The 24,317-nt window shown below is 36.3% G+C and overlaps 4 protein-coding genes across 4 annotated transcripts; 3 read left to right on the top strand and 1 right to left on the bottom strand.

Moving 5' to 3' along the window:
- The first annotated feature begins 2,321 nt into the window (after positions 1–2,321).
- Positions 2,322–7,300, top strand: LOC145589005 (uncharacterized). Its single transcript, XM_081645582.1, has 2 exons — positions 2,322–3,640; positions 3,718–7,300. Exons 1-2 carry the CDS (start codon positions 2,322–2,324, stop codon positions 7,298–7,300), a joined length of 4,902 nt encoding a protein of 1,633 aa, XP_081501708.1.
- Positions 7,301–7,554: 254 nt separating this feature from the next.
- Positions 7,555–8,295, top strand: LOC145589004 (RNA polymerase II C-terminal domain phosphatase-like 4). The gene has a single exon (XM_081645581.1). The coding sequence runs from the start codon at positions 7,555–7,557 to the stop codon at positions 8,293–8,295; it is 741 nt and encodes a 246-aa protein (XP_081501707.1).
- Positions 8,296–11,336: 3,041 nt separating this feature from the next.
- Positions 11,337–12,200, top strand: LOC145589003 (RNA polymerase II C-terminal domain phosphatase-like 4). Its single transcript, XM_081645580.1, has one exon. The coding sequence runs from the start codon at positions 11,337–11,339 to the stop codon at positions 12,198–12,200; it is 864 nt and encodes a 287-aa protein (XP_081501706.1).
- A 1,126-nt stretch (positions 12,201–13,326) lies between these two features.
- On the bottom strand, positions 13,327–22,764 carry LOC145589001 (protein ANTI-SILENCING 1-like). The gene is made up of 14 exons (XM_081645579.1): positions 22,605–22,764; positions 21,531–21,880; positions 21,210–21,378; positions 20,132–20,218; positions 19,887–20,027; positions 19,269–19,391; positions 19,130–19,182; positions 18,658–18,750; positions 16,836–16,911; positions 16,666–16,756; positions 15,038–15,143; positions 14,826–14,942; positions 13,376–13,456; positions 13,327–13,332 (listed from the first exon to the last, which is right to left on the bottom strand). The coding sequence occupies exons 1-14, from the start codon at positions 22,762–22,764 to the stop codon at positions 13,327–13,329; spliced, it is 1,653 nt and encodes a 550-aa protein (XP_081501705.1).
- Positions 22,765–24,317: the final 1,553 nt, after the last annotated feature.

The raw sequence follows: 24,317 nt of genomic DNA, 5'->3' as shown, positions 1-24,317 counted from the left end.
ATAATGCATATGCATGATATAATGGACTAGTGAATAAGGGATCTGGAATATATGTCCATTTTAATGTCGACATAATGATAATAATCATAAGTTTATCATGGACCAGAAGTCTAATGAAATATGGATTTTTAAATCCACACTGTACAGTGTCTTGCAGAGTCTTATGTATGTTCATATACATGTGTGAGTCATAGGTTAATGAATTATTCTTTGCGTATATTGAAATTTGTTAGATGCATTACTCATTGTATATTTTATTTTTTATGTCTCATATTGATGCATTAGTTATATACATTAATTGTGGTATATGTGAATATTTGTTCAAAATATATATAGTATGGCGTATTTGTAACTTTCAAGGAAATTACAAAAAAATATTTATATTCCAATGGGCTTATAGTTGTGATGAAATTATTGAAAACACCGATTTAATAATACAACGTATTTAAATAACTAGTCCTACAAAATTTTTTTAATATTACAATTATCAAACTCTTGAAAATTTTATGTGACTACATCATTGACATCTCAACCTGAAATTTAAGTATATAAGAGTTAGTGAGATTTACTATTTGTATTCGTAGAAAATTATTGTGTAGTTAATTATGAAACTTCTAAAGAAACGGGATACTTATGTGTGAGACTGTTTCTTATGGTCCAGAAGAACCATGATTAATGTATATAATTGCATATGTTATATAATAATTCATATGAAATTGAAGAACGACATTAATAATGTCAAGTTTTGTCATCAAATGATCATTAAGGAATGTTTGATCAAATAATAATTATCAATTTCTATTATTAACGACTTCTAGAAAAAGTCATAACCGCATAAGTTTAATTTTTAAATCAACTAGCATAAGTTTAATTTTTAAATCAACTATTAAACAGAGACTTGAAATAATGATATTAGAGATAAACACATGTATGGTGAAATGAAAGACACTTCACATGTTCACGTGAATACTTGAAGAATTGAAGATGCAACTTCAGCTTAGGAGAGTCGAAGATCAACGAATGATACTTTACTTACTACATATGAGAAGATATCCAAACATATTGGATTCATCGTTGCGGCACTAGAAGATCTCAAGTTATGTATTCATTAGGGGGAGAAAATACGCGCTGCACTCTTTTTCCCTTGACCATGGTTTTGTCCCAAATTGGGTTTTCCTGGTAAGGTTTTTAATGAGGCAGCATCTCGAGCGTATTACGAAGAATGATGTACTCTTTTTCCTTCACTATGTTTTTATCCCACAGGGTTTTTCGTAGAAAGGTTTTAATGAGGCACAGTCTTCGATAATGGACATCCAAAGGGGAGTGTTATGAAATATTTGTGGATATCCATTATCCTCCTTTGTATCATTCCGGAACAATCTAGATCTAGGGTTTATATTCTTATCCAATCAAACCCTAATATATTGTATGTATATATACACCTTATCATATGGAATATTATATATAGATTTATTCTCTTTCAATCTCTCATCTTTCCCCTTATTTCACAACATTAATATTATTTTTTTTAATTATCTTTTCCACACCAAAATTCACTATTAACACTGCATAATTAATAAATCAGAAAAATTAATAAATTTAAAAAATAACACAAATCAAAATTCTACTCACAATACAATTAATTTTATTTAAGAATTTGTAAGTAAAAACATGGTGCAACAAAACCGTGTAAGATCTAAATTACAAGCTAATTTGTCATCGCTGTGGTTCGTTTGGCATCGCTGTGGTTTTCTGTTTTTTGGTTTTTTGTTATTTAAAAGTATATTATATATGTCACAGAATCAAAAAAAATTTAGACTTATTAAAATCATGATAATTTTGAAAACTGACAACAGAAAAGTGGAAACACCTTTTTCTTGTTTCCAGTTTTTGGTTTTTAGTTTTCAAAAAATCAGAAAACTGAAAACAAAAAATGATGCCAAACAAGCCCCCATTAGCTGATTTGTTTTTTTTTTTTTTTTTTAATAATAAAATTATAAAATTTAAGGCGGCATGGATTAGGGATGGAAATATGGAAAGTATATTATAGGGAAATTCCGCTTCTACCCTTATTAATTGCCCAACCACCGATGCCCCTCTGTCGCAATCTCAGCCATCGGATTCAATTCCAACCGTTGATTCAATCTCTCAGCTGCTCCCACCTAACAACATTATCCCATCTACGAACCCTAACCCTAACCCACATTTCCTCTTCGCAGCCACAACTTCTTCATCTCCCTCCTCAACTCTGAACCAGAGACCAGTCAACGCACCACAAAAAACCAAAAATCTCCCTCTTGCAAAACGCACCCACTCCAAAGATGTCTTCCAACGAGTCGGGCCAGTTTTCGGATTGCCCTATCAAGCACGAGATAGATTCAGAGGAGGAGGAATCAACTCCCTACCCACCATCTCTCATCAAACACATGTGCCAATACCTCATCAAAAACCCTCGCTTCTACCTACCCTTCCAGAAGCAACCCCTCCACCCCCCTTTCCCGATCCTGGTGGATCAGTCCAAGGGGAACCCAATAGCAGTTCAATGCCTAGATCCTCCGATCCCAACCTATCCAGAAACGGATGTCAACAGAATGGAATTCCTCCTCAAAACTCCATCAAAATGGGTGCGGATATCCAAGCACCAGATCCGGTCATTCATCCTTCGCCCATACCTAGTGGATGCACCGTTCCAAGAGTTGATGATGGTCAAGAAGCCGGAGGGGTCGATTCTGCCAGGCCATCTTCCCTCCCTCTGCGACTTGAAGGCAATGTGCCCTGTTTTGGAAGCCTTCCTTGTTTGGTGGATGAAACAAGCTCAAGTTCAAAACCTCCCTTGGATTGTACATCCTCAATTGGCTTTTCTGGTGGACCCATCTCCGATGCTCCCTCAATTCAGGAAGATCTACACATTGACCTCAAAATCTCAGAAGCTGACCTTCTCCGAAGCAAGCAATGGCCTTTTTGTAACGAAAACAGAGATGGAATTCAAGCAGCTGGAGGTTACTGCAAAGTTCTTCCAGGATGTGGATCTGCAATTATGGCTGATGGAAGCAGTATTCCAACTGCAGAACATCAGACTCCACTCGTCCAAGACGTATGAGTTCTTCAATCTGGGACCCCAAACCCCACTCCATTTGAGGGAGGAAATCTTCCTTCGGGAACCTCTGCCTGAACCTATGATAATTGTTGCCTGGAATGCGAGAGGAATCGCCAGAAAGGGATTCCTAGCAAATCTGCATCACCTTATTCAGGAACATACCCCTGATATCATCTTTCTGTCTGAAATCAAAACTAGCCGTGCTCATACCAAGCACATAATCCAAGACCTTCCCTATGACCGCTTTGAGCTGGCTGAACCAAGAGGATTAACTGGAGGGGTGCTCCTTCTCTGGAAATCTGAGGTGCTGGATTTCTGTTCTGTCAGCAGGGACATCCATGCCATTCATGGTGTGTTTAAGGTAGTCTCCTCAAATTTTTCTTTTTTCATTTCTGCTATTTATGCTAGTACTAAATTTAAGGGTAGGATTGATTCTTGGAATGATTTGGAAAATTTATCTTCTTCTGTTAATGTGCCTTGGATTGTTATTGGGGATTTTAATGAAATTGTTTCTGCTAATGAAAAATTGGGGGTAGGCCCATTGTTCAAATAAGGGCTGCTAGATTTAATGAGTGCATTCATGTCTGTGGTCTGATTGATGTGGGGTTCATTGGGAATAGGTTTACTTGGTCTAACAAAAGAAAGAGAAGACCTATTTTCCAGAGGTTGGATAGAGCTCTGATTAACTCTCTATGGATTCAGAAATTCCCTCAAACAAGCCTTACCCACCTCACTAGAGGTACCTCTGATCATTGTCCTATTAAACTCCAGTGTGTCCAGCCCCAACCTTCTGTCCCTGGTTCAAGATCTTTTAAAATGGAACCTCTTTGGTACCTTTACCCTGGGTTTAGGAATTTGGTTGAAAATGCTTGGCCCTTTCAGGATATGCCTATCCATCAAAAACTCAAATCCATGTCCTCTTCCATTCAGTGTTGGGTTAAGGCTACTGTTCCTAATCCCCTGCTTGTTACCAAAAAACTTCATAGGAGAATTGCTGGTGTCCAGAATGCCCTTGAAAGGGAACCAAACAACCAATTCCTGCTGAATCTTGATTCCCATCTGTCCTGCTCCCAGTCCTCTGCTTATGCCCAGGAAGAAGCTTTCTGGGCAGTTAGGGCCAAGTCTAACTGGCTCACTGAAGGGGATAGGAATACTAATTTCTTTCACAACTTTGTCCTCATTAGGAGATCTCATAATAGAATCCAGAATCTGTCTAATGAAGTGGGTGAACCTGTGCCTACCTCTGGTCTGCATGACCATATTGCTAACTACTTCTCCATTCTCTTCTCTTCTGAAGCTACTCTCTCCCTTGGTCAACCTATTTATGGGTCTTCCCTGTGTATCTCCCATCCCCCTGCTCTGTTTGAAGTGCACCAGGCTGTCTTTAGCATGAAAAAATTCAAAGCCCCTGGTATGGATGGGTTCCATCCTTTTTTCTATCAAGAGCATTGGTCCACCATCTGGAAGGACCTATTACAGTTCTCTCAGGACTGTTTCTCCTCTCTCTCTATCCCTGCTGAGATCAATAGAACCTCCATCTGTCTTATTCCAAAGGTTCAGAATCCTGAGTCAATCAAGCAATATAGACCTATCAGCCTGTGTAATACTGTATATAAGATTATCTCTAAAATTATTGTTCTGAGGATCAGACCTAGGATCAATTCTATTATTTCTCCCAATCAGAGTAGTTTCCTCCCTGGTAGAGGGTGTCAGAACAACTACATTGCTGCTTCTGAGATTCTGCACTCCATGAGAACTAGGAATAGCTTTGTTGGCTGGTTTGCCCTTAAAATTGATCTTGAGAAAGCCTATGATAGACTGGAATGGCCTTTCATTAGGTTTTGCCTTGCTAGGAATGGCTTTGATGAGGCCTCTACTAATCTAATCATGAATTGTGTTGCTTCATCCTCCTTCCAAGTTATGGTGAATGGCAAGCCCACTAGATCCTTCCAAGCTTCTAGAGGATTAAGGCAGGGAGATCCTATATCTCCCTATCTCTTTATTATATGCATGGAATACCTGTCCTTTCTTATTCAGAAAGCCTGTGAAGAGGGGGGTTGGAAACCTTTTATGTTCAAAAATGGGGGCACTCCTATATCTCATCTAATGTTTGCTGATGACCTTTTACTGTTTGGTGGGGCTAACCAATCCACTCTCCATGCTATGATCCAAACCCTTGATAATATTTGGGATGTGTCTGGCCAGAAAATGAACCCTGCCAAGAGCAAAATTTACTTTTCCAAACATTGTTCTCTCCAGACCATCCAGGACTTCTCTGTTGCCCTCCATGTCCCTGTTAGTGATGACTTAGGTACATATCTTGGTTTTCCCCTGACTGACAAGAGACCCTCCATCTCTCAACTTGCTTACATCACTAATAATCTTGCTAAGAAACTCTTTGCTTGGAAGACTGTTAATCTGTCTAAGGCTGGTAGGTCTATCTTAATCAAAGCTTCTCTTGCTGCTATTCCTGAATACTCTATGCAGGTGATTGCCCTTCCTAAGAAAATCTGTTCTAGCATTGATAGAATTTGCTCTAGGTTCTTCTGGGGTTCAACCCCAAACAAAAGAAAATCCCCTCTCATTGCCTGGAAAAAGATTTGTGGTCCTGTCCATAGAGGGGGTCTGGGATTTAGAGAAAGCCACCTTAACAACTTGGCCCTTTTATCTAAGCTCTGCTGGAAGATCCATAGCTCTAACAACCTAGCCACCACCATTATTAGGGAGAAGTACTGCAACAGAAGCATTCCTAGACCCTTTAAGTATGGCTCCCACATCTGGCAGGACATGGGGAAGGGTTGGGAAACCTATGCTCATTTTACCCAATGGTGTACTGGGAAGGGAGATCAATGCTCTCTTTGGTTTGATGACTGGACTGGCATGGGCCCCCTTAGGCAGCTTATTGCTGGTCCTCTCAAACCTGACCAACTCAACCAAAAGGTTGATTCAATCATGGGGAATAATGGCTGGTTGCCTGCTAATTTCCATGATAATATTCCTCCTCACATTCTCTCTGTCATCTCTGCTATCCCTATTCTTAGCCACTCTGAGGATTTTCCCTTCAGTTCTCTAGGCAAGGGCAATCACTTTGACACTTTTTCTGCCTATTTGTATCTCTGGAATCAAGCCTATCCCAGGAGTAGAGACTACTTCTTGACTGAGGATATATGGAAGTTGGATGTAAAACCCTCTGTCAAGTTCTTTTTGTGGGCCTGTGCATGGCAGAGCATACCTACTTCTGCTGTTCTGCACTCTAGGAACATCTCTCCCTCTAGTAAGTGTTCCTTCTGTCCTCATTCTGATGAATCCATCATTCATGTTCTTAGGGATTGTCCTAGAGCTACTGAAATCTGGTCTTCCATTTCTTGCCCCCAAAACTTCTTCACTGACCCCTTCTATGTTTGGTTCCCTAACAACATTAAAGACACCAGCAAATCCTCTCTTCTTGACCAAAAATGGAACTGTCTCTTTGCTCTAATATGTTGGAAGTTATGGTTGAGGAGGAACAAATGGATTTTTGCTAAGACCAATATCACAGTTGATCAGTGGTGGCATTCTTTAAGGTGGATGATCCATGAGGCTACCTTTCTAACCCCTGTTAGGTCTCATAAGGCTATGGTGTATGTTCCCCCCTCTATTGATTCTACCTTTTGTTTTGCTGTGGATGCTTCTTTTTGTCCAGTAAGAAAGTCTGCAGGGATAGCTTGTATTTGTAGAACAACAGAAGGTGTCTGGATCCAGGGGATTGCTACTCATGTGAGAACTACCAGCCCTGCCATGGCTGAATGCCTAGCAATCTTGCTTGCTTTGAGGTGGTGCCAATCAAAGAACTGGGAGGATAGCACAATTCTATCAGACTGCCAGAGATGTACTGTTAGCATCAATGACTGCTACGCCCCCCCTGATAATTTGTCTCCTTTTATTAATATATGCAGGGACTTAAGACAGACTTTGGGCCAATGCAAGGTGATGCATGTGGGCAGGAGGAGCATCCAGGAGGTGGACCAGTTGGCCAGGGCAGCCAGATTGGGTCTTGCAGCTCAGTGCATGGGGATTTTTAATCCAGATTTGTTCCTCTGTAATGCTACTATTCTAACCCCACACCCTAATTTGCATCAGAACTACTCCTCATCTAATGTAGCTTCTATCAACCTAGCTGGAAATACTTTGGGTGCTGTGACACCATCTTTTGACCCTCCTTAGTGAGGTGTATTTGTATTTATACTATTGCTGTGTGTAACAGCCTAAATTTATAATATATTGCTCTTTCCAACCAAAAAAAAAAATATTATAGATATATTTTTATTAATCAAAACATCAGCTTTAATTTCCTATTAGCTTTAAGTATTTTATATGTCGTGTATAATCTATATATATCTTGGACCAAAACCTAAAAATTTGTTTCTTTAGTCTTTCCTAAAGCAATTCTAATGATTTCATCTATCCAAAAAATTACAATGAATTCATCAGTAACAAAAAGTGAGATTAATCGTATTCGAGACAATAATCTCCAATACTTGTTAAACTCAAAGAAACTCCACTTAATCCTTGACTTAGACCACACTCTAGTCCACTCTAGAAAGTTGCACAAACTCGCGTCTACGGAGAAGACAACTATTGACTCGAACAAGAACACGAAATCGATTGAGGATAATGTTTATAAGACTTGCGGTGGTGATTATATGGTGAAGTTAAGGCCGGGTGTACGTGAATTTATTAAGTTGGTTAGTTCGATGTTCGAGTTGTCGATATACACCATGGGAAGTCGGTATTACGCACGACAAGTGCACGAGTTGCTCGTGTCTAAGGCCGGGTTTCCGAGTAATTGTTCGATTATTGCGAGGGAGGATTGTGTAAAGGAGAAGCGAAAGGGGTTTGATAATGTTGTGTTATCACATGAAAGAGTTGTTGTAATTGTTGATGATACGGTGACAATTTGGGAGGAATGTTGTAAGAGAAATCTTTTGCAAATTGGCGGGTATAAATACTTTCCAATTAAGAAAGGGTTTATTGATCAAGAAAAGGATACGGAACTTGTTAGGGTTGTTCGAGTTTTGATGTTGGTTCATACTTTGTTTTATGATGATAGTTTTGTGATCAACAATGCTTGGCCCCGGGAGTATGGTTCAAGGGACGTGAGGGACGCGCTCGAGGCGGTTTTGATTACATCGCGTTCAGGTTTCGGGTTGCGAGGATAAATGGGGTGATCAAGTGTGTGGCAAAAAGAGTTCGAGAGATAATAGTATGGCTTGTGTTGATTCTGTTCAATTAGCAAGTGTAGTACATTAAATGTGGGGTAATTTAGGGTTAATGTGTTCGTTAATGTTTTAAGTTTTGTGGATTGTTAAAATGGGTTGTTCTAATTGTTGTGTTAAAGCCCTAGGAATTGGGAAGACCCTTCGATGATCATTTATTGTTGTGTTGGTTAATTTTTTAAGTTGTGTGGATTGTTAAATTGGGTTGTTCTAATTAATCTGATTCCTAGGGTTTTTGTATTTGCGTGTTCATTAATTCAATGAGTATCTTAGAAAAATTGTTCTAGGATTAATTTGCGCCCATCATATTGATTAGGGCTATTATGATAATATAATACAAGCATGACTTCTCAATCTTCATTTACCATTTAGTATATGATTTTAATTTTTTAATACTGTTATTTGAGCGCAGGAGGTCTCTCTACTTCTGTTCTATTAGGTGCATCTCACGGATTCCCATGGAGCATATTAACAAATCGAACATAGTGCTAACTTGCTTAAGAAACTCATGTACACCGGGCCTTAACTTCACAACAAACTCCTCACCACTCGAAAGCTTAAACTCGGAAATATCATCGCACATCATGGCTCGCTCTTAAGTTGACTTGAACTTCTTTATCTTTCTTGCATGAATTAGGGTATGGTCCAAATCAAGAACTAAGTGAAGCTAGCTTCTTGCGGTTTAACAAGACTTGCGTATTATCAATTTGAATATGTGTAACTTCATCAACATTGAGAGATAAGTTGGGATGGATGTATTGAAAGGGTAACATAATGTTTGAAATATAATTAATATAATGTTTTAATGATTATATAGCTCATAATTGATATATTTTATCCAAAAATTTAATTATATTACTTTATTTATGATATTAAATAGTATTATCAAAAAAGTTCTTGCAATGCAAGTAAATTAACTAATAACTATGGCCTTGTATTACATTGTTTAATTTTATTGTTTTCAATTATGTGTTTTTTTTAAAAATAAAAAATAGGAAACAAGAAAAAGGTATTTTAGTTTTTTGGTTGACAATTTTATAATTATCATGATTTTTATAAGTTTGACTAATTTTTAATCATTAAATGACATATATTATATGATTTTTTTTTAAAAAAAATACAAAATACAAAAAACCACAACCATACCAAACAAAACCTATTGTTTTCTTGTTCTATTTTTTAATATAATTTACTACCATCAAAAAATAAGGAGTACATTGTTTCAAAAAAAAAAAAAAAAAAAAAAAGGAGTATATATGATCCATTATCTAGCCCTAAAACCCTAACTAACTACTGAGCTATACCCAATTAATTCCCTAGATAAATAAAATTTGTTTATCTGGGGGGTACAATCGTCTTTTAAAGTACCAGTTGAGGGGTACATATGTCTTTTCATGTACTTGTTGAGGGGTACATATGTAATTTCCTCACCAAACAGTAAAAGCAAGTTGCAAACAGTAATTGGACAGCTCACCAAAAGTACTGAAATAATAACCACACTTTTCCAATATATTTACAAAAATGCCATCAGATTAACAAAAATTCGTTTATCAGGCAGATAAACTTGTATTTGCCCCTAACTACTCCAAAAAAAAAAAAAAACAGTATAAACTACAAGAAACTAGATAAGATCAAAAGAATAAATGCTTAATAATAAGGAATTATAAAATTTCTTTTTTAAAAAACTTTGAGTTTTTCAAGATTTGTCACATTCTTTTTAATACAAATATATATTGCATTTAAATAATATTGTCTTTTGGGGCTATATTTTATATAAGTAAAAATTTTGTAGGTTTTGTTAATCGTTATACTGTTTAGTTACTTTTTTTTTCTATCTATTTTAACCTTTCTAATTTTTCAAAATTTTGTTTATATAAAATAGAAAGAGGTGTATTCATTTAATTTAATAACTAATAATAGTCATTCAGAACTTACAATCATCCTATAAGAGATTTAAATTTTCAATTAAATACACCTAATCTAAATCTCACCGTGATGGAACCGACTAAACCCTACATGGAGGGATGGACTATAAACTGTTTGTGACTATTATTATTTTTTTGACAAACCGATTTGATTGTAAAATGATCAGCAAGAGTAGCCCTATGATCTTAAGATTTTAATCCATCTTCACATCAGATTTAATATCAAATTTAATTATTTTTGTAAATTTTCAATTATGTTAAGACTCCATTAGATTTATCTTTTCAATCCAATTCAACCTATTAAAAAATAGTTCAAACCCTTTCTTGAGTACAAATTTTTAGGTGATAGTTGCTAAAAATCTTCCTCGCTTTATACTGTTCTTCAATTCCTATTTCGATCAATTTTGTCTGACAAAAAGATAATTGCAAATAAGATTAACAATATGAAATCGAGAGAGTATCAATTATCAAGTTCAAAAAAAAAAAAAGTACAAATTTTGTCTTACAAAAAGTTTATTTTTTAAAAAAAAAATGTTAAATTTTTACCTTTGTCATTATATCAAGTTCTTTGTAAAGATAAAATTTACTCGACATTAATTTTCAAAATGATATACTTTCTATTTTAGATATACATTTTTACAATTTGAATATCAAGAAATTGTTTATTTATTTTAAATTTATTTATCCATTTATACCTAGTAAAAACACGGTGCAACAAAATCGTGTAAGATCTTTTTTTGAAGGGAAAACCGTGTAAGATCTAAATTACAAGCTTAAGGACAGATTGGTTTTAATAAAATTATAAAAAATTTAAGGCGGCATAGATGGATTAGGGATGAAAATATGGAAAGTATTTTATAGATAGATTTTTGTTAATCAAAACATTAGCTTTAATTTCCTATTATACGTCATATATAATCTATATATGTATTGGACTTTAGCTTTAAGTACCCAAAACCTTTCCCGTCAAAAAAAAAAAAGTACCCAGAACCTAAAAATTTCTTTCTTTCATCTTCCCTAAAACAATTCTAAAGATTTCATCTTTCCAAAAAAATTACAATGAATTCATCAGTAACAAATAGTGAGATTACTAGTATTCGAGACAATAATCTCCAATACTTGTTAAATTCGAAGAAACTCCATTTAATCCTTGACTTGGACCACACCCTAATCCACTCTAGAATGATGAACAAACTCACGTCTATGGAGAAGGGATGTATTGACACGAGCACGAACTCGACTGAGGATGTTTATGAGATTTGTAATGGTAATTGTGTGGTGAAGTTAAGGCCGGGTGTACGTGAATTTATTAAGTTGGTTAGTTCGATGTTCGAGTTGTCGATATACACCATGGGAAGTCGATATTACGCACGACAAGTGCACGAGTTGCTCGTGTCTAAAGCCGGGTTTCCGAGTAATTGTTCGATTGTTGCGAGGGAGGATTGTGTAAAGGAGAGGCGAAAGGGGTTCGATAAAGTTGTGTTATCACATGAACAAGTTGTTGTAATAGTGGATGATACGGAGGAAATTTGGGAGGAATCTTGTAAGAGAAATCTTTTGAAAATTGGTAGGTATGATTACTTTCCAATTAAGAAAGTGTTTGATGATCAAGAAGTAGTGGACACGGAACTTGCGAGGGTTTTTCGGGTTTTGATGTTGGTTCATACTTTGTTTTATGATGATAGTTTTGTGATCAACAATGGTTGGTCTCGAGAGTATGGTTCGAGGGATGTAAGGGACGTGCTCGAGGCGGTTTTGATTAGCTCGGTTTCGGGTTGTGGAGATGATAAAAGGGGTGATGCAGTGTGTGAAAAGAAGAGATCGAGAGATAGTAGTATGGCTTGTGTTCAGACAGAAGTGAAAAGAAGCAGGACAGTTGATATTGTGGTTGATTCTGTTCAATTGGCAAGTGTAGTACATTAAATGTGGGTGATTAAGGGTTAATGTGTTGGTTAATGTGTTAAGTATTGTGGATTGTTAAAATTGGTTGTTCTAATTGTTGTGTTAAGTCCTAGGTATTGGGAAGACCTTCGATGATCCAATTCCTAGGGTTTTTGTATTCAAGTGTTCATTAAATCAATGAGGATTTCTTATTTTTGATCTTAGAAAAATTGTACTCGGATTTATTTGCGCCCATATTGATTAGGGCTATTATGATAATATAATACAAGTATGAATTCTTCAATGTTCATTTACCTATTAGTATATGATTTTAATTTTTTAGTACTGTTATTTTATGCTGGAAGTTTTAGATCTTTTTTGTTAAACCAAGTTTGTGACAGAACAAGAAAATAATCCGATTCCTGCATACATGCTTAATTTATAACAGATTAACAGGTCCATAAAGGCTTTATTCCCCTACATTTTCATAAATATATTTCTGTATATATGACAGTAATCTTGTCAAAGATTTAGATGTAATGAATGATACAAACTTTTGAAGATCAAGAGTTGTTCATTGGACAATTCAAGTGCAAAATGGTCATTTAATAATTAAAGTATGACACTTAGATCATTACAGAAATTTTAAGGGAGAAGATCTATAATTACGATGTCAACCGAAAATTTTATAATTGTGAACTCAAGGAGGAAGTTAATTATCTACATTGCCTCAGAAATAGTAATAGACTAATAGTTCAAGTTTGTAGCCAAAAAAGATTTATACAGCTTTCTATGTTCTATTTGAGAAAGTATGCTTGGATCTAAGGGGGGCAACCCGCAAATTTTTCAAGTGGCGACTTCTTAAATATATCACGCTCAACATCCAAAAACATATCAAGCACACAGTTGCAGTTAGCATCCTTCTGTACACAAACTCTTCAATTGCCAAACCTACATAATTATTCAAAGGTAGAACAAAGCACTTCAGTACATGTGACAGTAAATGTTTAACAAGAGAGAATTGTTTATTCATAGAAAGCTTACCATAAATATCACAACAAAGTCGGATGTGATGCACTTTGAGGCCTCTCAACAGGAGATTCAGGTACAGATGTAACTTCTACTGCTGTTATGTTAGGTTCATCTGATTTGATTGCAGGAGGTCTCTCTACTTCTCTTCTATTAGGTGCATCAGACGATTCATGTGCAAAAGTTACCTCTACTGCCGTTCTATTAAGTTCATCTGTTCGATCCTTCATCATCTGGCTCTGACAGTCTGAAAACTCTTTTGCTTGTCCCTGTCTCAATGACAAAATCACAACTTTGCCTTTTGAAAATAAATGAATGGAAAACTTTGGACTCCTACACTCCTATGTCCTATCACACTTCAGAACACATCCATGCAAGATTGCAATGTCACATATTACCAGGGAAACGGCAGGAGAGACAGCAGACCACTAAGGGCAAGAGTTTATTGGTTAGTGACATAAATAAAGGAGATGAAATTTATACCCAACCATTGGCCATGAACCAGGCATAAATTAAGAGCTATTCACCCTATACCCGCCCACCCTTCCCCATATACCCACCTTCTCAAACCTGTCACCCACCCAGTATAATCAAATTATAATCCTTCTGTTTACAAATCAAAATCATATATACTGTATTTTGAATGTCCACAAATAAGTCAAGTTACTATACATGGCATATTCACCCCAATTTTATCAAGTGATGCGAGTCTTAACAGAAAAAAAAAAAAAAAGGTTTATCTTTCTTTTACACACACCATCAATTTAATAATTTTCTTTTACACTATCTATATAAAACCTTACCCCCTCCATGTTTAAATTTTAAATCTTTGTGTCAAAAAACCTTAGGAGACTTTTATTTGTGGATAGAGTGAGTAGTCAGTGGAACTACTCAATATATTCAATTACCCCAAAAGAAAATACTGCACAAACTTTATATTCTCTTTTCTATCTCTCTTTTTTTTTCTTTTTTTTTTTTTTTTAAATAATCATAATTATCTTACAGCCTGATTTTGCTTTTAACGTTGGTATTGTTAGCTCCCAAGTGGGAACACTTAACTCATGAAGACGTTGTGCTCGGGCTCTCTTGGGGGAGTCCCTTCTCTCCTCCACCCCCACACTTTGAATCACACTATAATAATGTTTAAGAGTGTGTGAAGTAGGTGACTGAAGTTGATATGATTGGTACTGACTATATTACACAGACTCAACAAGTATAGGACACGACTTGTCAGAAACAGCAATAATATGAGAAATATGCAAAAAACCAGTCCAAAATGAAAGTCTTACTGCCATACCAAATCACCCATTTCTGAGTGCCAAGTACCCGACACTGCTCTACTGAGACTTGTAATGAAATGAAGAGTTGGAATAACAAGGTATTTGTGACAGATAGTGCAAAGGGGTACAGCTAGCTAAATAATTGTCCTATGGCCAAATGGATGGTGGGAGTGGTATGGTTTATGTTAAGGACCAATTCAACCAAAAGCTTAAGCCGGTGGTTGAGGCCCAAGAATATGTTTTATACTCTATCAGTTTAAACATGCATTAGCCAACATGGGTATACGGAAACCTTCCAACACACGTCCACACCAGCTACACCACACTGACATTTAAAAGATAGTGGAAAAAGTGGCACCTTGAATAAAGCTTCCCACCAGAGATCTGATCTTTTTTGAAGCATGCGCCATTGCATTGCCATCTCGTGTTCAATTGTATTTGCCTGTGCACAGTGGGAAGCAAACACGGCCTTTCTCTACAAGGACCAAAAAAAATATAAAGAGCCATTCACATACTAAGAGCAAATAAAAGGTATGATGTATGTAGAATTAGAATGGTAGATAAGAATACCTTGTTATTGTTAAATTTGTGCTTCAGTTTATCCATGATGTGATGGCCAGGAAAATTCCGAGTCATATATGGTTCATTAAGAGTGGCTTTGCAAGCAACGAGAGGCCTGGAATAAGAAAAGTTAGAAATTTAAAATAAATAAATAAATAAAAAGAAGCAAGATATAACATTATAACTAGTTAACTACAAAGTGAGTCCTATACAGTAGGCCCAATCTGCTATGTGGCATGGTAAATCCTAGACCAGAGTTGTTTGTCTGAAGTGTCTTGATATCCATAATGGGAGTACCACTTCACAGTCAGCATGTGGGAGGTCGAATTCAGATTACTTAACGCCTATTCCAGTTGGCCTCAGCATTGAGTTACCTCTACTGAAGAGGTTATCCAAAAGGGGGCACCTAATGAAGCTAGTGAAGAGTAAGAAATTGTAAGGAATACATAAACTCAAATGAAGTCGATCCTTGATAAAATCTAAGGTGTGGTTAGGGCTCAGATTTTCATCTATCCAAGAACAAGGGATTTCTTCGAGAATAACCTCTCTTGCGAAGAGATCTTAGGAGTTCATGTGCTAAAGGAAAATTTTGATCTAGCAGAACCCAAGTGTTGGTTTCAGAACCAAAGAAGGCAGGGTTCGTTTATGATTATTCCAAAGAAAGTTTACCTAGTTTCTCAAGGAAAACATTTTACCTATCACCACTCAAAGCTGGGGTCATTTGTGATAATTCAAGTAGTAGACACTATAAGGAAGTTGCCAAGGAAGATCGTATGAGGCGGGAAGAGAGTATGTCACATTCAAATACTTCAAATATCAGCGTGTTAGGCAATCAGGATCATGGAAGTCAGAATCATTTGAAAGGTTGCAGGCTCATGGAAGAACAAACTCTAACGGAGGAGCATTTGCCTATGGGTTCTTCAGAGAAATGCATGGACTCAGATGCAGGTTCAGCTTCTGGTTTGGATTGTATCAAGTGTGAATCAGTTAGTGTCTTGGAGATAGGTTCGAGGACAGCCATGAGAAAAGTGGTTATCATCCAATCATTTCAAATCCAAAGTTTGAACCTTGAAGTTCATCCACCTCTACTAAGATGACCAACCTGTAGTTCCCTGTGCAAGAGTGGGAACTATTGCTCATAATCAGATTATAAGACCCAGAAGGAGATGGTCTGCATGGAGATAGGATGCAGATTTTACCCGTTTTGAACTTTGCTTTTGGTTGTAGGTTTTATTCTGGCATGAAGAGGAAAATGTTAGCTCCCCCATCTTTGTTGTTGGATTGCACCAAATACCCTAGGTAAAGGATTTGTTCTAGTAATAACTATTTTAGTCAGTAGTGTCAAGTCAATTGCTAGTCATGTCTCAAATTTTTGTTCTGCAGATCGAAGTGTCAATTCAAATGTTTGTGTAACCTATAAATGGCCAGGGGTGTCAATGGGGCAGGTCAAATAGGAGACCCGCCTCATCCTGGGCGGGGATGGGTCACGGTTTGGCATGTGGTGAGGCGGGGATGGGATTATTATACCCACTATGATGACTTATGTGTTTTTCTTTTCTTTTTTTTTTCCCGTTGTCAAAAAGGAGAGGAGGGAGGGGGGGGGGGGGGGGGGGGGGGGGAGGGACATGTAAAGATACCTTCCTTCCCCAACTACAAGACACCTATCTTTTAACAAACACATGATGAGATCTGCATCGTCTTTCGATTCAAATATAACCAATGCATGCCCTGCAAGTACAAACCATAGCTTCAGATATTGTTTACAAATTTCATGCTAAAAAACAAGGATTTCAAATCAGGAACGTACCATATATATCGAAAGAATGTCTGCGTGGCATGATCTTTGCATGAGCCTTAACCTTAAAAGCCTTTGAAATCATTTCCTAAGCAATCAAAGAAGTGAGTGACATCAAGATCATAATTATTGAGCAACAACTATGGCTACTAAACAAGCATTAGGATAACAACTAATATATACACTCTTTGTAGCATTTTAACTGAATATGTGCCCTTTTTAACGTCTGATTCCTTGCTAGGGGTAAGGCCCCGTGGGGTTTAGTCCAAAGAACCTCTTTCCTAATGTTAGAGGTGATATAATCATACACCTATATATCATGAAACAAGGAAGCAGATAACGGACCAACAAACTACCCTATGTTCTCTCTAATTAGGTTTACTACTTAAATAGTATGAAAATGTGTGGCACACTTTGAAAGGAAAGGGGATGAGAGCTGAAAAGACAAAGAACCATCATACCACATAAGTACAAGAGAAAATGAAGATCTTAGTCCCACCATTCAACAAAAGATAAAAGCCTTGAGAAATTTAAACAGACCAAAAGAACTTTAGGGGCGTTTGGCTTAACAAAGGGGAAAGGGAATGAGCTTAAGAAAGGGAAAGGAGGAGAATAGAAACAAAAACACTTAGATAAGTTAGATTTAGATAGTTAAGATTGGGAATCATCCAACATCCATTTCCCTTCCCTTCAAAAACTACCACTGCCACCTTAAATCAGAAAACAACCACCATTGCCCCATTACTTCCTCCACTACCCCCGAAGTCACTGCCCCTGCCCCTCCTTACTTTTCTCTCTCTCTCTCTTTTGAATTAAGCTTCTAGATCTAGTTTCTTAGTGGTATTTTTTCAGATGGTTGGGTAATTTTCCTATTGTATAGGGTGGTTTCATGGTGGATGAAGTAATTTTTTCACAATGGTGGAGCTAATTTCAGGTTGGGTAAGCGCTAGTTTCAGGGTTGGTGTTGTGGGTTTCAGGAGAGGAGGTTAAGGTGGCTTTCCAGTGCTGTGTGCCCTCACAGGCATGTAGATTACCATATCAAAGAGACATACATAATCCCATTACCAATTTCTCTCTTTTTTCAAAAGCATCTACTCACACAATGAAGGAGAGAGAGAGGGGATTTGGATGCCTTAAGTGATACCAATACAGATGCAAGAACATAGATACTACATTACCCCTTTGAATCTCAACAAGTTTCTATTATTACTGACATTCTTTGTTAATGACAGTTTCATAACCTCTAGCCAACTATATAGAATTACATGCATACTAAATAAGACTCCATCACTTTGACTATTGATGATTTGAATATTATTCAAGCTATTAGTTTATGACATTGATATTAAGTAAATATGAAGACTAGGAGATAGACACTAACAGGTTGACAAAATCTAATCATCCACACAACCCACCCACCCACCCACCCCCCCCCCCCCCCCCAAAAAAAAAAAAAAAAAAAAAAAAAAAAAAAAAAAATCTAGACTTGGTGAGCAGAAAATCATAATTTAAGCTCCAATTATTAAGAATCAAAAGGAAGTATGAAAGGAAAAACAAGACAAATAGAGGACATGGCCTTCCTATGGTATGAGTAGTAAAAACCCAAACACCAAAGAAGAGACACAGACAGCAGTCACATACTACCATTTTACTTACTATCTTTACGCAAGGGGAAAAAAGGTGCTCTAGCATGAGAAATTTTTGATTGATTACAATAGTAGTTGAGTGGAATAAATAAGCAGATATAATAAGCAATCGTGCATATGAAAAGAACAAGAATCAACATTGCAAGGAAAAAACACAGGTAATAATTAAATTATACTGTATTCAGTACCTGTACGTCTAATGCAGTATGAGACAGATCCAAGTTATACAAGTGGATGACAGTTCCTTGCTCATGAGCCTCCTTTAGTTTATCTTCCCACGACTGGAATCATATAGCAAAAGAAATACTCATAAATGCATCATTTTTGTGAGTCAGATGTTTTATAATAGTTGACCAGATAACTTTTCCAGTCCCTCAGACCCACAAGCTATCAAGAGAACTAAAGCAAAAGGATTACTACAAAATGATGGCCAATTCAATTAGAAACAACTGAAAGTGGGTAACACAATAACGGCACAAAAATTATCACAACCAACATCAACAGAGACATTGACAAAAAAATATAAAAGGAACATAACAGCCTATTCTCAATCTCACAAATCTATAAGATTTACTGCATTATCGCATAATTCTACAGAACCCTTAGCATCCAGATTTTAGAAAGTAAGCATGATCAATAACGTTATGTAGCAGAACTTACCAACGCGAAGAACCATCTTCGGGTATCCTGAGATGGTGAGGGAAAATCTGTCTCTGAAATATAAACAAACATGTAAATGCAGATGTTATGTTGAGTACCAAGCATATATGAAGAGAATAGAGTAGACTGCAAGTAGTACCTGGTAGAATTTTCCTCTTCTTCAAAGGTGGGGCTTCTAAAGTGTGATGCTCCAAATTCGCATGTACACTCAGAACTTCTGCCTTTATATGCTTTTCTGCAGTGTATGTAGGTTTTTCTTTAACTAATGCATAGCAAAAAGAAAAAAAAATGGATAAATAAAAATTAATACAAACAACTACTGAATATGCACCCGTATGCAAAGTGCACCCAAAGTTATGTTTTACTCATTTGATGATTAAATGAGCAAAGAATACCCTTGGGTGCTTACTCAACTACTACCTCCGTTCCCGTATGTCCTAGGCACTTACTACTTGACAGTAATTAAGGAAATAAGGAAGAGTGTACAGGTGGGGAAAGGAGTGATTTTATAATTTCTCAACAATGTAAGTAGGTCAAATCTTATATTAAATTTTGTATGTGGGTATTGTGGCGGGCCAAAGAAGGCAAACAATTTAAGTGTCCTTGCCATAAATGGAATAAAGTACAAGTGTAAAGTACTTTAAGAAATGAACTTATGAGGAAGATGTAAAAAATCATTTAGGAACGGAGGTAGTATATACCAAATTTTCTATAAACAAAAAAAAAAAATAGAAAATACATTAGTCATTTCAACCACCTTTCAATAGTGCATTAGCACTAGGATCGTTCCTGCATTCTACATTTGCTTTGGGCTTATCTCGAATCTCAAAATTCTCAGATGCATGCAAAAATTCGATCTTTGTAGGCTTTTCAGCAGTGTTTGTAGGATTTTCTGCAACTAAGCATAACACAAGCAAACATAGGAGGCATAGATAAATTAATACAAATAACTTTTTACCAAAATTATAAAAAGGGGAAAATGTATGTCTTTTCAACAAGTACCTTTCAACTGTGAACCAGCAGAGAGACCAGTCCTGCATTCTAAATTTCCTTTGGGATTATTTTGACTCCAATTGAACAAACGTTCCACTGCAGACGTATAAAGATAATAGTTGCTGATTTAGATATAAATACAAATAAGAGAATACTTAACATGAAACATTATCACAAAATATTGTGTTCAAAGTTCTGAGTACTAAGATGACATCTTGGCCAAAAGAAATTATAATTAAGAGAGCGGGGATTATATAGTTTCAATGATTTGCTTCAGCATGATTTACGATTTACTGTGTCACTTAAGTCAGATGCAGCAGATTTCTCTTGCTCACAACAACAATAGATCCCAACAGTAGCAAGAGGTCTATATCAGACTTCCAATATAATGTATTCACATTTCATTTTATATAGTACTCCTATAAAAACAGAAATAAATAACAATTTCAAATTTCAAATCACAGAAAAGTGAGCTCTATGATAAGCAAATTATAAGGTGACAATGTGCCTAGGAGCATATGCTGTAAATTAATTTGCAATATTCCACTTAGAAAAAGGTCAATTTATTCTAAGCCCATCATCCTGTGTTCGTTACATTGGGTTCAGTCACAGACTTTTTTTTTGTTAATAGTTACAGACTTGAGTCACTCAATTTCACAATAAGAGTAGGTCAAATTTACAAATTTCTTCTAGGCCATCATAGGGCATAAGAATAGAGTTGGATTAAAAAGTTTTGGAAGTGCAAAGAAAAACTTTGTTGCTGGAAATTGGAATACAACTGTGAGAAGTTATGAGCAAATGAGCCTCGTCCTACAACTCCTAGTTGTAGTGCTTCTAGCCTCTTTAAGCTTGACGAACCATTAAGTTACTAGGTTACTTAACCTTTTATTTAAACGTGAATGAACGAATCTTCTACCAAAATATCTTGTATGGCTGGTTAAAGAAACTCCTTATGGTCATAGAAAGATAAATCCATACTAAAAATTAGGAAGAAGCGCTCTTCTAGTAATAGTCACGCATTACCAAGATTTGTGTAGCATGTAATCCAACTAAGACGTTATAAAAAAACCATACAGCTTACACTAACCTTTTATCTTGTCAATGATATCAGGAAACTTATCTGATATCCTTAGATCTCCGACATCAAAAATATGGGAAACGTAGTAGTTAGCCTTTGCCAAATCTGATTTAGATAGAAGAGTGTTCCTTCTATCCTTTGCAGTACATACAACATTGCATTTCCCAACAATAGCTTCCTGAAACATAAAGGAGATAAAACTAAGATAATATTCATAATTTCTTTTGAACATTTCAACCATGTAACTCTATCCATATTCACATAATGTTCTATCAAGGAGAAGTTATTCTTAGGAAAGTGAAAAAGAGCTCAAGAAGGTAGAGAAGTTACCAGAGGGATTATGTTTGAAACTCCTCTGCCCTCACCAGAAGCCAAAAACAGCTCATTCCAAGAAGGTTCATACTCTCGTATGAAGTTGCACACGTCTGCTGGTCGGAAAAACCAGATAACTCTCCCTCTCTTAGCTCCTGCTTTTGACTCCCACATCTTTACCAGTTTACCTATATCGGTGTCTTTTGCACCTTCCCGATATAGGTAAACACAGTCGTGAAGAGAATATTGAACACCTTGATATCTAAACGACTTGTAAGATTTGATTTCTGAATCATCTGTTACCATCTTGATTCCCCATTTGAAAGTTTCCTGGTTTTCCTCCATCAGTTGTGACATAGCTTGGTCACCTAGAAGAAAGTCAGAAACTACTGATCAACACACTACCTAATAAAGAAATCATTTCAGCAGCCTCCAAACACAGAAACCAATATCCCAATTGAATAAATAAAATTTGAGCAAACAACAGTATCGGAACCAATACAACAACTCCTTGCTGAAAGGAGTAACAATTCTTAAAAAAGAATAGAACAACATGCAAATTTATACATAAGCTTCAATCAGTTTTATACATTTAAGAGTAATAAGACAGATATACTATCAGTCATTCATACTGTCGATACACTACACTATCAAAATGTGATTTTACCTCAAATTAGCATGAGTAGTACCTATTAACTCATAAATTTAGCCATTACGCTAGATGAGTAATTGAGTATGACACAACAATTCCATACTAGTACAAAATAACAAATTAAACGAATTTAAGCTTTTCACAACTTTGAAAATGGCAAACATCTGAACCAACAAACTATGGGAAAACAACAACATTGTTTAATACTAGCTTCTTCCAACATTCAAAATTCATGTCTAAATCAGGAATAAAAAACAAAAAAATCATCTTGACAACAAACTTTTTTTTTTTGAAGGCAACAAGCGGGAACCATTTATTAATTCAAATCAAGCAAAGCCAAAGTCATGAGACTTTGGGGAAAAACATTCATTCAAATTCGTTCCGTATCAGTCGGAGTTTTCTACCTAGCAATACTAAGAGCAACTACATTACGTCATTACCATCCCGCTTCACATGCCTACACATAAAGGAAGTAAAATTTGAGCTTAGAAAACACACTTCATCATAGAATAAGAAAACTGGAGCCACCCCTTCTTGCTTGTTCTGGATTTCCTTGACTGCATTAGCTGCATCACACTCCAACTCTACCCAATCATACATTCATACCCCATCCTGAGAGCCAACCTAACTCCAAAAACTGCTGCCCCCACTTCTGCCAGATCATGCATCAATTTTCTTTACTACAGCACCTAGTAAAGATCCCTGGACATCCCTAATCATAGCCCCAAAGCTCACCCCACTCCCTGCTAACACATGAGCGTCAACATTAATTTTGACAGCATTAGCTTCAGGTGGTTTCCATCTAGTAGGTGAACTCACAGCAGGGTTTTGGCGAGGCATACAAACCTTCGAATTATAGCTTGCATAATCCACACACAGCTTAACAAAACCCATAGCAACCCCCACCACATCCACCTTACTCCCACTGTCAAAAATCTCCTTATTTCTACAGCGCCACGCAGCCCACGCCAAAGCAGCAAACAGACGGAGTTTACACTTATTCACTTTCCCAGTCACCCACATAACAATTCGGCAAAAGAAGAAAATGGAGCATCCCTCAACAGATCAGTGAACTCACTGCAACCCCAAATGCTAGCTGCATGCTTGCAGTAAAATAAAGAGTGGATGATAGTCTCATCCCCACCTGAGCAAACATTGCAGATCATCGATATGCGCATATGACAACAAACTTGAGTAGAGTAAAGCTAGGCTATAGAATGGTGGATGAACGTACTCAATTTCTCTCTCTATAATTTGATGAGTTTCTCTCACTAAAACGGAAAACAATGTTGAAGAAATGGCCATTTTTACAGATAAAATAAAAAATCTTCCAAAGTTCCATAATTTCTAGCTCTAAACACAAAATCCCAACAAAATTTCTTCACATATTATACAGAACTGTCATCTAAATCAAACACAGTGAACATACACCCAAAAAAACAGAGGGAAAACCCCTGATTCTAACAATATAAAGCAAATAAAGTCACCCAGTAAGAAATTCCCAACATAAACAAAGAAAAAACAGGATAAAAAATATCCCAAAAAACAGCAAAAATAGAAGCATTAAAACAAACCCAACTAAGAAATTTACACGAAAAACCAAAAAAAAAAAACCAGCATAATAGTTCATAAACAAAGAATGAAAGTAGAATATTACCTCAAAAATGAAAGTGGGAACCCAGATGAAGAGAGAGAAAGCAGATAAAAGAGGGGTTTAAAATTCTGGAAATGGGGTGATTAAACCTTGATTACTAAAAATGGCAAAAAGAAGATGACAGAGTTTTGGAGAATTTTGAGCTTAAAATGGTAAAAATGTTGAATTTTGTAGTGAAATGAAGAAGAAAGAAGTTGGAGGAAATTTGGTGGAATGAAGAAGATGAAGTGACAGGAAAAGAGATTGTTGCAGCAGAAATTGTGCGCAACGCCACCACTACACCATGGTCATTGCCTACGAACATGTAGTAGACTCTTCACATGCTCTTACAACTGTAAATAAAAATTAAAATTAATTTTTAAATATTAAAAAAAAAAAGGTCTTTAGTGGAATTAATTTCTCACTTGTTGTAAATTTTTTCTAAAATTAAACTAAATTTTTCTCTATTTTCTTGCTTATTTTCTTTTTTTTTTTTTTTTTTTTTTTTTTTGCTTTTATG

The sequence above is a fragment of the Chenopodium album genome, chromosome 17 (genome assembly GCF_948465745.1).
Source record: "Chenopodium album chromosome 17, dcCheAlbu1.1, whole genome shotgun sequence".
NCBI lineage: Eukaryota > Viridiplantae > Streptophyta > Magnoliopsida > Caryophyllales > Amaranthaceae > Chenopodium > Chenopodium album.
The sequence above is the reverse complement of the archived record's forward strand: the minus strand, read 5'-3'. Positions and strand labels throughout refer to the sequence as shown.